We start from the raw sequence: 16,259 nt of genomic DNA on the forward strand, positions 1-16,259 counted from the left end.
AAATATGTCTTTAAGATGACGGCTTTTGCACACTTGGCCTAACTTTTCTGTGCCCATCAAAACTTGAAATTGACTCTGCTACGCCATTACGTCATTCTGGCTAAACTCGCATTGCCGTCGAATTATTGTCCCTCCAACCTCCGCCCCTACAGTCATGCTTCAGACATCGATGGACTATTTTGAAAGCCGCCAGACGAAAACCTATTCTGAAAGTGTTTTTCATTCACTGTTCCATTAGAAAAGTGTCGTTTTATGTAGACGTAGAATAAGCGGCTATACTTCCGCAATTTGGAGTAGCTAGCTAGTGTATGCATGGGAGAAAACTGGGGAGATAGAGGAGAGAAGGTAAGCGGCAAGATAGCTAACGTTAACACATTTCATCCCGACAGCTGTGCATAAGATTGTACGACTGTTTTTTAAAACATCTTTTCAGTCTACTTAACCTCAGTGAATCTGACAGATTTGAACTAATTTACCGTCTGGCGTTTACCACGTTCCCTTAGCTTTGACACCAAGGAATTGCTGCCCTGTACGCCCAGCACAGCTAGCTGTCTGCATTGGTAGGTTAACATTAGCTTTTGGAGTTCTCTGGCCTCTTCTCTGTAACGTTAGCTAGCATGGCTCTTTTTTAACGTGTCGTGATGGTATACCATGAGTTATGGTTTTGGAATGTTGTTTTTGTAACTGTGCCCTTAACTTAAATAGAAAAACTGTGAGTTAGTCAACCTTTTCATACGAACGAGAGTAACGGTAGACCAGAAAAGTATGGTTCTTCTGTCTTGTGCCTGCCCTAGCCCGCGATTATACCTTTGACGTTACCATACAAGTGCTAGCTTGTCTGGATCCTGGAGCATGTGTGATAACATTTGTATTGCTGTTAATTGCATTGACAGAGTTACTTGGAAGCTTACGTGTGTCAGTGCTACCCAGTTCTTTTAAGTTCCTCAAATAGTTATTCAAGGAAAGGTACGTCAGTGGTTAGTGCAAAGTGAGGTTATCAGACAGGTAGGATTAGTAATTAGTTATCTGGTATCCCTTGCGTATTACATCTGTGTGGATAGATGTGAGATTACTAATCAGGTTGTTAGTTAAGATGGATAGCATGTTTAAGTATCTACACATGCCTGCCAGTAGAGTTACAGGTTAATCATATGGATGAGACACTCAAAAGAGAAGTTTTCCCCTATTAAATGCAGTAAGTGGACATTTCGTGTGTAATCTAGTCTTTAATAATGAAGAAACGATACAGTTAAAGGACGTTTTAAGTTGTATATATAGTCTGTGTGAGTGTGACATAGAGAAAGATGGTCCATCTCCTCATTTTCTGTAGTTGACCCCTCAATCATTCTGACCCTGGTGTCATATGATTTCCCATTGATGTTGTATAGTCTGTGTGAGTGTGACATAGAGAAAGAAGGTCCATCTCCTCATTTTCTGTAGTTGACCCCTCAATCACTCTGACCCTGGTGTCATATGATTTCCCATTGATGTTGCATGTGAAGTCATGTTTAATCATAGGTCATAAAGTGAATATGAGCCCTGGTAGCAGAAGGCGTCATTTAATCGTTGACCGTAAATTTGAGACATTGAATGTGGAGCCCTGTTTAATCATAGATCATAAAATACATTTGATCTGTTCACAAGAAGTCATATCGGTTATATGGGATGAAGTAGTGGGCCGATTCAGCTGCTGCCCATTGCTGGGGATCATGCCGGCCTTTCTGGGTCACCAGACTATCTGCATGCCATGGGGCTCTTGACATACCACTGCCTGCGTCTGCCCTCTACCACAGAGTCACATTGCTCTGTGTTTGTATCGTTGTTCATGACTGTCCGTTGTGGATTGATGTTTTAAATCTCACAAACTAATTTTGCCTGTATTTCTTTAAATATGTGCCTTAGCACTTACTTGGACAGACTAACGTACCGTAGACGTCTGCTGGGTGGATTTCTGTTATCAGACTGGCTGTTGCCATGCCCTATCAGGCAAGGTGCACAAGAAACATGCTTATGCTCCATTCAGAAAGAATGAAAGGATAGCCTTGAAACATTCCACATTCAAGCAGACACAGACTTCATGTGGAAATGGCCTGCAGTTGTCTGCTACCTTCCGAGCAATCAGTACAAGCACAGCCAGAATTTATCACTGTGATTTAGCACTGCTGCAAATGGGGGACAGCATGACAGTGTTTCACAGTGATCTTGGTGTCCTGATGGATCAGAGGAATGCTGATCTTGACCTAGCTTATTTCTCCCATATGAATTTGTTCCCTCCCCTGGCTCTCTCAGCTTAGTCTGAGCTGGAGTAAACATCATGGCGTGGAATGTGTGGCGTGTAAAGTGTCTTTACCACCCAAGGTTACCCTTTGTCATCCCGAATGTGAATGATTATGTAGTAAGGGCAACATTACAAGGTGCATAGTGAGTATTCAGGGTCTTTTGTTTATGCAGGTGCTGACCCATGCCGTTAAAAACAGGCAGTTAAATGGATGCAGTGGTTCGTTTACCTTACTTTAACCTTCAAGTTTTATCTTTGTTTGTGTCATACTGGGAATTCAAAAATATGTGGTTATGAAATCAGACGGGTAACATGTAGCCTAACCTGTACAATAAGGTGTAGGTAATGTGCCCATAAGTGTGATTTTATCTAACTATGATCTGGCACTAGTCCAATGTTCAGATATGTTTAAAGGTGCTATATATAAGGGTTTTAGTTGAAAAGAATCGGAAATGAATTAGAAATAGCAGCAGAATGTGACATTAGGTCTGAAACGCCTATACAATGTATTCCCTAGATCAGTGGTTCTCAACCGGGGGTCCGCGTACCCCTGGGGGTACGTGAAGGTAGTCCAGGGGGTACTTGAGATTTTTAAAAAGATATATTTAAAATAAGCCTCCATTCAAAAATCATTTAAAAATACTTATTATACGGCTCTTCAGAATGTTCCAAAATGTACGTTGATTTGTATGGGCCATATGTGGGTTAAATGTCTGCGTTCGCAGGTTTGTAATTCCTAGATATTAACTGCTGCGGAAAGTTTATCACCGCTGTCATTGGCAACGGGTTTTTTGCTTCTAATTCACCTTGCATATCATTCCGCAAGTAACGTAGTTAACGTAGTAAACCTAACGGAAGGTCATTGAAACTTGAAGTCAGAAGGTGGATTGCTCAGCATTTGCGTGCAGAACTATTTTTTCTTAGCGGAAATCACGAAATGGCAACAAACTCATTCAAAAGAGGTATTCTGGAGGAATGTCTTCTATCGTTTTGGCAAGTAACTGTATAATAAGCGCGATTTTTTCCCGCAAAAACATGGGAGCTGAACACACACAACTGCTGCTGCACACAGAAGTGCGTTGGCTCTCTCGAGGGAGAATACTCAAACGGCTGTTGGAATTACGATCTGAAGTACAGACCTTTCTGATTGAGCACAGATCCCCCAATGCCACACAGACTGGCTTGCAAATATGTGCTATCTGGCAGATATATTCAGCAAACTGAACGAACTGAATATGTCTGCAGGGAAAGGACATCAGCATTTTAAACCTGTATGACAAGGTGGGAGGCTTCCTGAAGAAAGCAGAGCTGTGGAGAAGAGCCTCTGCACAGGGGGATTTTACCTGCTTTGGTGCAGATGGATGATTTTCTCTCTAGTGGGAATGTGGACAGAGCTCCAGTCCAGTTGGTCATCGTGGGACATTAGACCAATTTGATTACATTTTTTAATTTTCAATTTCCTACTTTCCTGACATGGAGGAGAAATCTACACAGCTGGATTGGGTGAAAACCCCATTTCTCTTGTCCGAAGCATGTGGAAGCTCTGTCACTAATCAGGAAACACTCATGGAAGTGTCATCTGACCGTGGACTCCAGATGAAGTTTGCCACATCCACACTCACACAGTTTTGGATGTGTGTGAAGCAGGAGCACCCTGACCTGGGAGAGAAAGCTTTGGAGCAGCTACTACTCTTTGTCTCCACATATTTATGTGAGGCCTCCTCCTCTGGAATGACTGTGATCAAAACAAAGCAGAGAAACAGACTGTGCCTGGAGAAGAGCTTGATCTCAGCAGTTGCCTCCTTGCCACCAAGACTGACAAAGATTTTCAGCGAAGCACAAGCACAAGTTTCTTACTAAAATGTAATTGCAAACGCACTCAGTTCAATACAACAATATTCAATGTTCAATCTTCAGTGCTGACAGTTTAATAAATCAGACAATGATGGCATAGCGCTGTGTATAAAAAAAATTTCAATCAAAAATGCTTTGCGCTGGTTAGGGGGTACTTGGCTGAAAAAATATTTCACAGGGGGTACAATACTGAAAAAAGGTTGAGAACCACTGCCCTAGATATCTACTCAAGTAAGCGTGCACTGTCCTCTCTTATAATACCACTTTGTACCTCAGGAGGCACTAGTGAGTAATTTTAGTGAAAACAGCAAAGCAAAGCAATGTGCTGCCAGGGACATAAGTCCACACTGTCAGGAGTGGTGCTATAAATTGCTAAAATAATGACAGTTAAAGTGTCTGTTAATTTGTGAGGAAAATGGAACGCTCTGATTGTATAGAGCGAATGTACGAACGCATCCCAAGTTAGCATGGCTTTCCTGGAGCTGGCAGCAACAAGTAGCTTAGTAGCAAGACCATCGGTTATCATTAATGGTTATACTATCAGCTAGCTCAAAAGCTTGAGTGCTTAAATGAAGACCTACAGGGTACAGGGGTCCCCCAATCTGCTTTGCCTGTTAGTGTACAGCCGGTCAAGTTTAAATACAGTAACTTTAAGGATTGTAGATTAGACAGTTTGGCTATCCCCTCTGGTATAAATGTTTGCATTGGTTTGAGTCAGTGTGCAGATGTACTTGCAGCTCAGTATTTTCTGCTTTCCAGTGATTATTCATGTGGCTCGCTAGTCTATTGATTCACTGGCAGGCCTGGATTCGTGTGTCCTTAATCTAATGCCTTCATGTGCTGCTTGTGGCCAGAGAAGTATGGTCCATTAAGATATTGGATTATTGAGCACTGTATAACATGATTAGGTTTATCTCTCCCCAGATCAGATGAAATGGGCTCCAGGACATCTTACCCTAACAAAATAATAATACAAGGCTCTTTATGGCCTAAACAACGCTTGGCCACATCCATTTATACCCATCAGAAATGTAATGCTTTCACTGGTTGTCAGGATTTTATTCCATAGGGCATTTTTTGACAACATTTGACCTAAAGGCTTGAATCTTTTGGTCAGTGCAACAGACACAGCTTTACCGAGAGGAAGCTTAATGCATAGTTGAGCAATCTCTTCAGTGAGCAGGTCTGTTGGAGAGCAGGAGAAGTGCCCTTGGGAAACAAATAGTTTTCGCTGGCGAGGAGGGAACTGTAAATTCTGAGAAAGGGGTGAAGTGCTGGACCGTTTAGGGAGAAGTACAAGTACAAGTTGGTACGAAAGTGATACCGATAGTATTTTTAATAGTATTTTAGCCTGTACAGTTCTCTGAGCCTACAGGGTTTGTGTAGGCCAACCATAGAAGACACCTGGGCTGATGGGACACTGTGGAGACTTCTGGCTTTTTTCTTTGTTTTCAGCACTAACATAACATAATATATAACATAATAACATTGCTGAGCCCACCAGTACGTCCTTTTCTTAAGAATAAGAATGTACCAAGAATGTACCAAAAAGTTGATTTGGCTACATCTAATGTTTTTGTGGGGGTGTACAGAGCCAAAATGATAAAAATGGTGTCAATGTCCAAATATTTATGGACCTAACTGTAAGTGTAGTCAATGAGCCATCTGTACTGTACATCTAATGTCTTACGTATTTACCTCATCAATTCCTCTCTTTTGTACGCTCAAGTCAAATTTATGGAATATTTTGATAATCATGGTATTGTATGTATTCATGGTGTTGGGACAGTCAGTGTCATTTATGTTTTGTCAAAGAATTTAAGGCATAAAACTGAGCTATGCCAGTGTGTGTCACAAAGTATAGTATGGACCTCCAGTGTCAGAAAGGAGGATCATCATCTCACTGATGCTCTTGTCTCAGTGTCCATATCAGTCACACTATTAACTGACTGGAATAGATTTAGCGACATTTAGTAATGGACAAGCTGAAGTCTCCGTCACTAGAAATAAAGCAGATGGCTGAAGCTGAAAGGGTCTCGGAACGTGTCGGACTCTCCTCTCCGACTTAGAATGCTGTCATCATAACAAACATCTCCCCCCCTGTTTTCTGAGCTTGCATTTTTCCCAGCCCCTCAGTTAAAATTTAAATTTAAATTGAATTTGCCAATCTTCCCCAGCATAGGCTAGGAAATACATCATGATTGGGGTGTAATGGATCTACTTATCACAGTAAATGACAAAATAAGTCTGGTGTTGAGGTAATGCCAGTATGCTGTTATTCATAGGCAGTTTCAGTTAAGTCTCTGCTGAACAGACATCGGACAGATGATTGCCATGTCAGTTTATATAATATGACTCTTTGCCTCCCTTGTCTTTTTCAGGACTGACCCATTTAGCCACGCCCTTGCGGAGGAGGAGGAGGAGCCATGACTGAGGGGGAGGGGCACTTTTACAGCCAGCAGGTGGGTGACTCCACCTTCACCGTGTTGAGGAGGTACCAGCAGCTCAGAGCCATTGGCTCCGGGGCCCAGGGCATCGTCTGGTGAGTGTGCCGTCTGGAGAACTCATTAGCGTAGGTCACAACCCACAGAGCTTAGGCCAGGTCACGTGTATTGTATTTTTAACCCACCAAAATACTTCGTTTTAACGACAAGAAATGGGACAAGTTGTGCACTGTCAGCCCATTTCATTGTAAGTCACATGAAAAGTAAAACGCTAAGCGTGTCTGTAGAAGGATCAGTCGTACTGACCCTCACTCTGTTACAGCAGATAATGTTGGTGTTTTGGGCATGGAATGTGTGTATGTTGATCATCTCTGTCCTGTTTACTTCCCTGCTGACCTCAGCTCAGCTCTGGACAATGTCCTTGGGATCCCGGTAGCAGTGAAGAAACTCAGCCGCCCGTTTCAAAACCAGACCCACGCCAAGCGGGCTTACAGGGAGCTGGTGCTCCTCAAGTGTGTCAACCACAAAAATGTGCGTTACTCTCCTGTATGGCACTCACTGTAAGGCCGTCATCCACCGAGTTGAGCGAACCGTGTCACCAGCCACTAACAACCACACCTCTCCATCTTCTCTGCAGATCATACGGTTGCTGAATGTGTTCACACCGCAAAAATCACTGGAGGAGTTTCAAGATTTGTAAGTCTTGCTCTTGTGTTTGATAACTCTTTCACTACTCTGTTGGGAGACTTTAATTAAACCTCTGGATTTAGGACCACAGGATGACTACTCTTCAGTTACCATAATGTATACCTCACAGGTACCTAGTGATGGAGCTGATGGATGCGAGCCTGTGTCAGGTGATCCACATGGACCTGGACCATGAGAGGATGTCCTATCTGCTCTACCAGATCCTCTGTGGCATCCGACATCTGCACTCTGCAGGCATCATCCACAGGGTCAGCACCATTGTGTATTGGTGTAAACTTGTATCATGTTTTCTTTAGAGAATAATATTAATGCTGTCAGTTTAACGCGTTATTAATGGCGTTAACGCAAGCCCATTTTAACGCCGTTAATTATTTTATCGCGCGATGTAAAAAAAAAAAAAAAAAAAAAAAAGATTAACTTTCTTTTTGCTCTCCCAAACTGTGTTGTAGGCTCACGTTACGTTTGAGTGAATGGTGAGCGCGATACGGCGAAATGGATGATAAAAAGCTTCTGAATAGAAAGTTTAAAGTTGTGTTGTGCAAAAAAAGCAAGCTTCTCTGTTGTCTGAAAATGTCAACAGGCAGCTGGCTGAAAGCACAGAAGTAGTAGGCTTACCTTTTATTGGTAACCTAACTGTTACGGTTCATTGTTTTTGAAATAAGAGGCCTGACTTCTATGTTCACAGCAAACTTGAAAAAAAGAAAATATTAACCCATTTCTGCCTAAAACGCCTGCTAAAAACGCCTGTTAAATCCTATGCTATTCTATGAGAAAGTACCTCATTTCCTGAGGGTTTTCTGAGAAAACAGTAAGAATTGTCAACGTCTACAAAAACCTTAATATCTAAGCCTCTGTAGCACTTAGAAACATGAAATAAGATGCATTGTGAAGGTAAGAACTGCAGGTTTTATTAAAACCTGCTCCCTGAGCACACAAACAACAATAACATTTGTAAAAAACTCTCAAACACACAAAAACAATATAAATCAATGATATAAAATACAATAAATACAATTTTCAAGTATGCAAACATTATGAGGGAGGGGAAGAGGGGGAGGGAGGGGGGAAGAGAAATGGGGAGGGAGGAGCGGAGAGGGATGGAGAGGAGAGGGATGGAGACATCCTGGGGTGGAGCTGGCCTCGCAGTTCACATGGAGCATGAAGCCATGGCGGGGTCAACGTTATCCTGGAGATGGAGATATCTGTAAAAACGTATGGCAAAGCATTCAATCATTGTATTATTATGAGACCCACCCTCTCAGCTGGTGCTAAGACAATGGCCTACTAGACTGTCTATAGGGTATAGGGGTTATAGGTGTTCATATGCCAATTGTTCAGGTCTCTTTGAGGCACAGACAGGGAGTACACATTCAAGTTGGATACACAATAAAGCTACACTAACAGAATAGTATATTTCCAGTTCCATCAATGTTATTTATAGTATTTATATTTATTCATAATTGTATTACTATTCATTATGATGTATTATGCTATACAGTTCTCCACGTTATTTTTCTTATCTAAAATCTTTGGACAAAAACGTCTGCTAAATGTAAATGCTATTTATTCATTATGCCATTATTGTATCTATAACTAACATTATTGCATGTATATATTATCAACCATCATCACCATTAGTAATCGCTATAGCACCACTATCATTACTGCCCATTCCGTTTTCTAAGAGAAGAGAACTCGGAAGATCGCACAAGAAAACAAAACATAAATAATTACCAGATCCAGATCATTGCCGGTTGTCCAGTCCACCTGGAATCCCTCCTCCTCTCCTTCCGTGCCCACAAAATCCCACTCCTGTGCCGTATCTAATGGATCCTCTGACACAAAGTCATTATCCTTCTCCCTCTCAGACTCAAATCCTTCAAAATCTATGTCGAAATCACTGACATCGCTATCAAAATACTCCATGTTCACTGCTACTTCTTCACTGGTACTTCTCGCTAGCCAGCATGGTATCACTGAAAACAAGCACAGAATATCGCGTGGCTATCTGATTGATTGACGTGATTTTCAGCCAACCAAAGTTCAGTTTGGTGGTCATCTGATCTTTAGCAAAGCCTTAAGACCCATCCCATGTGTAATTTTAACCAACCAGAGTGAGTTATACGCTGCATTCGTCATGAAAACAGCACGTGTACAAAATGCTGCGCTACGCAGCAACCGGCAGGAAAGCCTATGCTGCGCTACGCAGCAACCGGCAGGAAAGCCTATGCTGCGCTACGCAGCATCCGGCGCCAATGGGTTAAGCCATGGTTTAACTGCACTATAGGCTGAGTCCTTGTTTATCTGAAATGTGCATTTTATAATTTTATTTTGTACCGCCCTGTTTGGCAATGTTGTTTTTCAATAAAATGAAACATTGCATAAAGCAAGCCAATCCACTTCTCCATGTTGATAAGAGCATTAGAAGAAAAAAAAAAGATTGAAGGGACATTAAGAATAGATAAAAATTAGCGATTAATACATTTGCGTTTAATCGCGATTCATTTTGAGTTAACTATGACAAAAATGCGATTAATCGCGATTAAATATTTTAATCGTTTGACAGCACTAAATAATATATTTATATTAAACTGATAGGTCCTACTGGCAGAGTTTGAGCCATAGGGAATGCTGATTGCTTTTGTTTTTCTGACTTATTTCATGATACGAATGAATAGTGGCTGTGAGTAAACTACTCTAACAGACCTTTCTGGATGTGCACTCAAACTGTCCCAAATGTCCCAACTAAAGGCCTGAGCATCAAATCTTCGAGCATTGTCATTATTAGCATCAACTACTCCTCCCTTTTGCCCACAGGACCTGAAACCCAGCAATATAGTGGTGAAGTCCGACTGCACTTTAAAGATTTTAGACTTCGGGCTCGCCAGGACCGCCTGCACCAACTTCATGATGACTCCGTACGTGGTGACCAGATACTACCGAGCCCCAGAGGTCATCCTGGGCATGAAGTACAAAGAGAACGGTACGCCAGCCTTGTGCGTCACCACCACACCAGCACTCTGTATGATATTACAGACTCATGCTTCACTATCATACCCCAAGCACATCATTCTTGTCCTATTCTATCCTTTAATTTGTCTTGACAGTTGCTGACAGTGTGCTTATGGGAATTGATGTCATACTGTTGGTAATGGTATCAGATGTCAAATGTTGATATAGTACTGAGACCCACTAGAGGTGCTCTCCCTTTTCATTAGATTGACATCCACAGTGATAAAGGGCTCTTTCCCTGCACAGATTTTTCAGTGGAAAGGGTAGCCTGGTAGATAGTGTTGCTGTAGAGGTAAGCCTGTACAGGTTCTGTCTTTATATATGGCCTGTCTTGCATCCCCCATTGCAGATAGTAAATAGATTATGTAAATAGGAGTATGTTAGCTGGTAGTATGTCTAGTAAATTGGTCCCCTTCTGGTAAATGTAGTGGCTACATCTTTGGGTGGTTTTTTTAGACTGATGTAAAGAAAAGGAAAAGGAGAGATTGAGAGTAATTTGTGCTTTCCTCTTATTTAATGTATGCAATAAGTATCAATCTTACTGCTAGTTACGCACAAGCTTTGTGTAAAAAACTTAATGTGTTAGACTGTAGGTGCAGATCAGTACTCAGTCAGTAGTATAATGTGAACCGCTGAAATTTCTGTTGTCTTTGCAGTGGATATCTGGTCAGTTGGCTGCATAATGGGAGAGATGGTGAAAGGCAGTGTCATCTTCCAGGGCACAGACCGTATCCTTTGCAGGCCAGTTCTTCTGGAAATATACTTACTCTCCATTTATTTCTGCACTGTTCTCTTTGCATTCCAGATCTTCTGGAAGTACACGTATTCTCCGTTTATTTCTGCACCGTTCTCTTTGCATTCATGGGTTTTTGTGATTCAGGCATATGTGGAACTTCCCCGGAAGGCCGAAGGTGGCCTTTCCCATATCAAGTGAACAGTGAGCCTGTGTGTCTGCAGCCGCCCTAAATGGAAACTTAAATGACAAGATCGATAAATTCAAATCCAAATGTGAAAGGACAGATAAGAAAAGTCAAATGTGAATCAGTGGCTGATTGGCCTTGTCTGGATGTCTATTTTATTTGTCCGTCTTTCATTCTTTTCCTTTGTGTGTCTGTATGCCGGTGATGTCCCACAGAGAATAAAATCGTATTCCATCATATTGTCTTTTCTAGTCCATCTCCTTAACTCCATCCTCTTTAGATATCGACCAGTGGAATAAAGTCATAGAGATTTTAGGCACCCCCTCCCACGAGTTCATGAACCGACTGATGGAGACTGTGAGGAACTACGTCATGAACAAGCCTCAGTATCCCGGAGTCAGCTTCAGCGAGCTCTTCCCTGACTGGGCCTTCCCAGCTGAAACGGAGCACGACAAACTCAAAAGTAGGGCTTGCAGTAATACCAACAGTCTATCCATAGAATAGTCACAACAGCGCTCCTAGCGTTTGGACGGGCTGGCGGGCATTTTGGTGATGGCTCTTCTCTGTTCTCCCTGCTGCAGCCAGCCAAGCCCGGGACCTGTTGTCCAAGATGCTGGTTATCGACCCCGAGTCCCGCATCTCGGTGCAGGACGCCTTGAACCACCCCTACATCCACGTGTGGTACGACCCAGCCGAGGCAGATGCGGTGAGTTGCTTCGTTTCCTCATTTTGTTTTCAGGGGCCAGTCGTGTTGGAAATGAGTTGTTCAATTCCGTGCAGATTCCGAGCAAATTGCTAAGCACTTTTGATTGTGTTTGTGTTTGTTTGTGTCTATATGTTTAGCCACCCCCTCAGATTTCAGACAAGCAGTTGGAGGAAAGGGAACATTCCATTGAACAATGGAAAGGTAAAGTAATATAATATTCAGTTATTAACAGCACAAATGGATGGTGATTTCTTCTTTAAGTGTACAATGTAAACATTGTAAAACCAAGAGAAATTAGCAAGCAAAAACACTTACTTTTACTTTGAGCTTATTAATATACATGTACATGCATACATTGATACTATATATTAATATGCCTTCATTCTTTCACCAGTGTTTAACCACGTTATAGGTGTTATTTAGACTGGAAATATGCAACCTGTTATCAGTTTTGATTAATTTCAGCTCTAATGTATTGTCCGTCATATGCGTAGTTTGTGCTGTGGAAGGCTGAAAGGTTCTCTGTTTGCAGAGTTGATCTATATAGAAGTGATGGACTGGGAGGAGAGGAACAAGAATGGGGTACAGAAAGAAGAAGGGTCTGGTGAGTTATCACACCCATGCAGCTCCCAGTGTAGGAAGTAAGAAAATGCTTGCTCTGCTTATTGTGCTTGTCCGTGGCTAATTGCATTGTCTAATTACATTTACAGAGCTATCACTTCAGCTTGCTATCACACTGTGACTACATAGTCAGTTAGTGCGGTTACATGTGTCCAGTTTCCGAGAGTAGTCGGGGTTCTATCGAAGATCCAATTAATGTAACTCCCCAAATCTAGATTTCCTGTGTCCGACTGAAATCCGATTTACACCCCCAGATAAGTGATTGGATTACACTGGAAATCGGACAACGCGTGCATGTAACTCTCGAAACTAGATTACAACTGGACAACAACAACTTTTGCGCATGCTTGAGATCCTGCCCATAGACATATATACATGCATCATATATGTCTATGATATGATAATCGCTGCTAGACGCTCACTGTTCTTGTGCTCCCTCTCATTCACTTTGAAATACTGAAACAAAACTGAAACGTTGACTGCGACTGTTTTGGACAGAACGCGCTAATTCACTGAACAAATATTTTCAGATTACTTTTCCACCACTTGTTAGTCATGTAATCCATTCATATCGATGTGAATCAATCAAAACTAATACAACTTTAACTGTGATGTGTTTTTGTTTCATTTCAACTTATTTACTGTATAATCAACGGTAGCAGATAGCGCTTGTAAACATTCCACATTTGATTTGAACTGACGAGGCCAAGATCTGGATTTGTCACTGCCATGTACCGTGACATAACGCAGTTAACCCCCCATGGATAGAGAAGTCGGGCTTTGGCCGAAATCGGGGTTATGCCATCATGTAACCGCACTGAATGACTTCTCTTCCTGGAAGTCTCACAAATGTCTATCTGTCAGATTGGATTGTGTGTGTGTTTGTGTGGGTGGTGGGCCGTGCTAATGGCGCTCCTCTCCTTCTCCAGTAGATGGCATGGTGAACAGCAGCGCCACGGCCTCTCAGTCGTCCTCCATAAACGACATCTCCTCCATGTCTACGGAGCAGACACTCGCCTCTGACACGGACAGCAGCTGTGCCGACACCCTCACAGAGACGCTGGAGGAGTAGCCCTGAGAACCCCTTCCTCTATCTCCATCTCTCTTTTTCTCTCTCTCTCTCTCTCTCTCTCTCCTTCTCCTTGGCTCCTTCTCTGCGTGCCATGTCATGGTTTGGACTGAAAGGATTGAGACAGAATTTATGTATGTTTCTGTTGGTTTACTTTTTTTTGTTTTCATTTTGTCTTCCAGTGGAAGGGCTGAGGTGCTGGTTGCGTTCTGTTTTGATTAATTTTAGTGTGTTGTATTGATCGCTACTCGCAGCACTTGTAGCTCGACATGATTTGAGACGTCAAAAGCTTTAAGGTTGTGTTGCCTTAGAAATGAAAACTACCAGTGCACTCAGCCTTCCGTAGAATCATCGTTGGATTCTTTTCCTTTGTGCAATTATTTTAAAATCACGCACCGATGCCTTTATTTTTTTTATCTCTTTTCCCATGATAAGTCAGACCTAGGTTTTAAAGCATTTTCACCTTAACACCTGGACACATTTCCCCTGGTGTCAGCTCCATTCGAATAGCCATAGTGTAATCTTTAACTGATCATGATTGTAATATTGTCCGTTTATTTTAATGAAATCACAGTCCCTGTACAGTTAACAGCCACCCAAGTGAAGCACAGAAACAAATAGGCTACTTAATAGTATATGCAATACATACAGAATCGTTAGAGCTCATGCCATCGGGATCATCTGTGGTGTTCAAAATTTCCAGCTGCATGTTAACTGCAAATGGCTTAACGCTCTAAATGCAACATACTAAGTATGCCTGTACACATGTAGAAAACAGTAGTGCCTGCCTTGTATATAGAAGAAGTACTCCATGTTTATGGTTTGCATTGTCAAGGGCTTGAGGATAATGGATATCATGCGTATAGCCTTTAGATTGTGTTTATGTATATAGGTATATAAATGTGTAAATGTATTGAATTTTTTTTTCTTGTGCTGTGGAAACATGGTTTTATAGCTTCTCTGAGTGTGCAGAAGCATAAGTACTGTACAAAAAAAGACATTTCCATTTATTTTGAAGCAAAATATAGATTCGGAAATGATAACGGATGAATTGGGATGTGAACATGGATTCACACAGAAGTGTTTTAAAGTGAGCTTGCACAGAGTATGTTCAGACAGACCCAGCTAAGGGACACGCAAGCAAAAGTGACACTGTACATTTCAAGCACTTTCTTAGCAGACCTCGCTGTCGTTGCAGTGGTGGGCCAGTTTATGGAGAGAGGGGTCAGTTGTCATTTCTCTTCGTATTCTTTGAATACTACATGTCCTCACAGTTCTCCTGAAAGACATTTGCTGTTTGACCACACTTTTTTTTTGGTCACCCCACAGAGTTAGTGTTTTCATGCTTTCTATCACACATCCTCCTTTATGTATATATACTGCTAAAGAGCAGGCCCATTGCCTGTTTAAAAAAACGGCCTGTCAAGTGTACTTCAGGAATACTCTCTTTCTCTCTCTCTCTCTTTCTTTCTCTCTCCCTCTCTCTCTCTCTCTCTCCTTGAGTCACTGGTAGGCTGCTGATGGTCACTTTGTCTCTTCTCATTGTTACATATCGTACATTTTGTCCAGGCCACTGCTGGACTCTTAAACTTGAAAATGATCTGAAGGTTGGGAACAACGGTGCTCATTTGAGATTGCGAGAGCACTCAAGGGACAGCCAGAAAATGACAGGAAAAGAGATGGTCACGGACAGCCTCTACCATACGTCAGGGTGTTGGGAGTCGAGGTTTTCAGCAGAATACTCAGATTTGACAAGCTGTACATTGTTGCATTTGGCTTAAAATTCACCAGAGTATAGCAGCATAGCCACATCCAGGGCTTTGTGATGGATTTCTGTTTCATTAAGAGGACAAGACTGTTTTCTGTTTTATTTTATTGGTTTTATTTTGAGTCAGACAAGTTTACCTTTTTTTTAAGTATAATTTCTGTGTCAAATTATAACCTTGCTCGCCATTCATTCACATCAGGCCATGGATCTCCTGTAGATGTGTGTCTGTGTATGAATGTGTTTTTTTTTTTCTTCAACTGTTTGCATGAAAAGTATAGTACCAGGCAATAGTGCATCAGCGCCTATTGTTTACCAAGTCTGTTCCGTGTCTTTCTGTGTAGTCTTTGAGTGTTCACACTTGCCACATCTCACTAATGAACCCCGATGTCAAATGTCTGTTTTGTGTCATAGTGTAAACTGATCTGAGCACGGGCCTCAGTTTTGAAAGGGCTTTTCATAGTGTGTTAATTTTCACACAAAGAGAGGGAGAAATGCATCTGAGTGCAGCTGTGTTGCCTGTCTGTCTGACAATCCAGACCCCTGTCAAAGAGTCGGAACATTGAATGACATTTCAGAAGAAGTGAGAGTGTTGTTTTCACTGATTCCTGTACATCTAGTCGAATCATGTAGACTAGTGTTGCATTAAAACTGTTGTTGTGAAATAACTTTCCTCGTCTGAAAATGTATAAATCTTTTTTCACTCCCAACTTTTCTCAATAATCATGAAATTGTTCATCAAAACCAGCTGCCCCCTATCATTGCTGAATTGTTTGGATTATTGTAATGTAATGCCCGAGGCTCCATGCATGACTACACTGAGACCCTTACATTATCCCACAGTAAGTTTAATGCAAAATATACAAATCTATGACCAGAAGA

At 41.8% G+C, this 16,259-nt stretch overlaps 1 protein-coding gene across 4 annotated transcripts; it reads left to right on the forward strand.

Annotated features, from left to right (window-relative positions):
* Positions 1-188: 188 nt before the first annotated feature.
* mapk9 (mitogen-activated protein kinase 9) lies at positions 189-16,135 on the forward strand. Of its 4 annotated transcripts, none has more exons than XM_080848540.1 (13): positions 189-345; positions 504-560; positions 6,514-6,674; positions 6,978-7,107; positions 7,214-7,272; positions 7,394-7,532; positions 10,102-10,267; positions 10,953-11,024; positions 11,497-11,679; positions 11,798-11,922; positions 12,060-12,123; positions 12,455-12,526; positions 13,473-16,135. In XM_080848540.1, exons 3-13 carry the CDS (start codon positions 6,559-6,561, stop codon positions 13,613-13,615), a joined length of 1,269 nt encoding a protein of 422 aa, XP_080704666.1. In that variant the 5' UTR covers positions 189-345; positions 504-560; positions 6,514-6,558; the 3' UTR covers positions 13,616-16,135. The 4 variants fall into 4 exon arrangements, with proteins under 4 accessions (XP_080704666.1, XP_080704668.1, XP_080704669.1 ...); XM_080848542.1 differs by having other exon boundaries at positions 13,476-16,135; XM_080848543.1 differs by having other exon boundaries at positions 12,072-12,123.
* The last annotated feature ends 124 nt before the right edge of the window (positions 16,136-16,259 follow it).

This window comes from Sprattus sprattus, assembly GCF_963457725.1.
Source record: "Sprattus sprattus genome assembly, chromosome: 1".
Classification (NCBI taxonomy): Eukaryota; Metazoa; Chordata; class Actinopteri; order Clupeiformes; family Clupeidae; genus Sprattus; species Sprattus sprattus.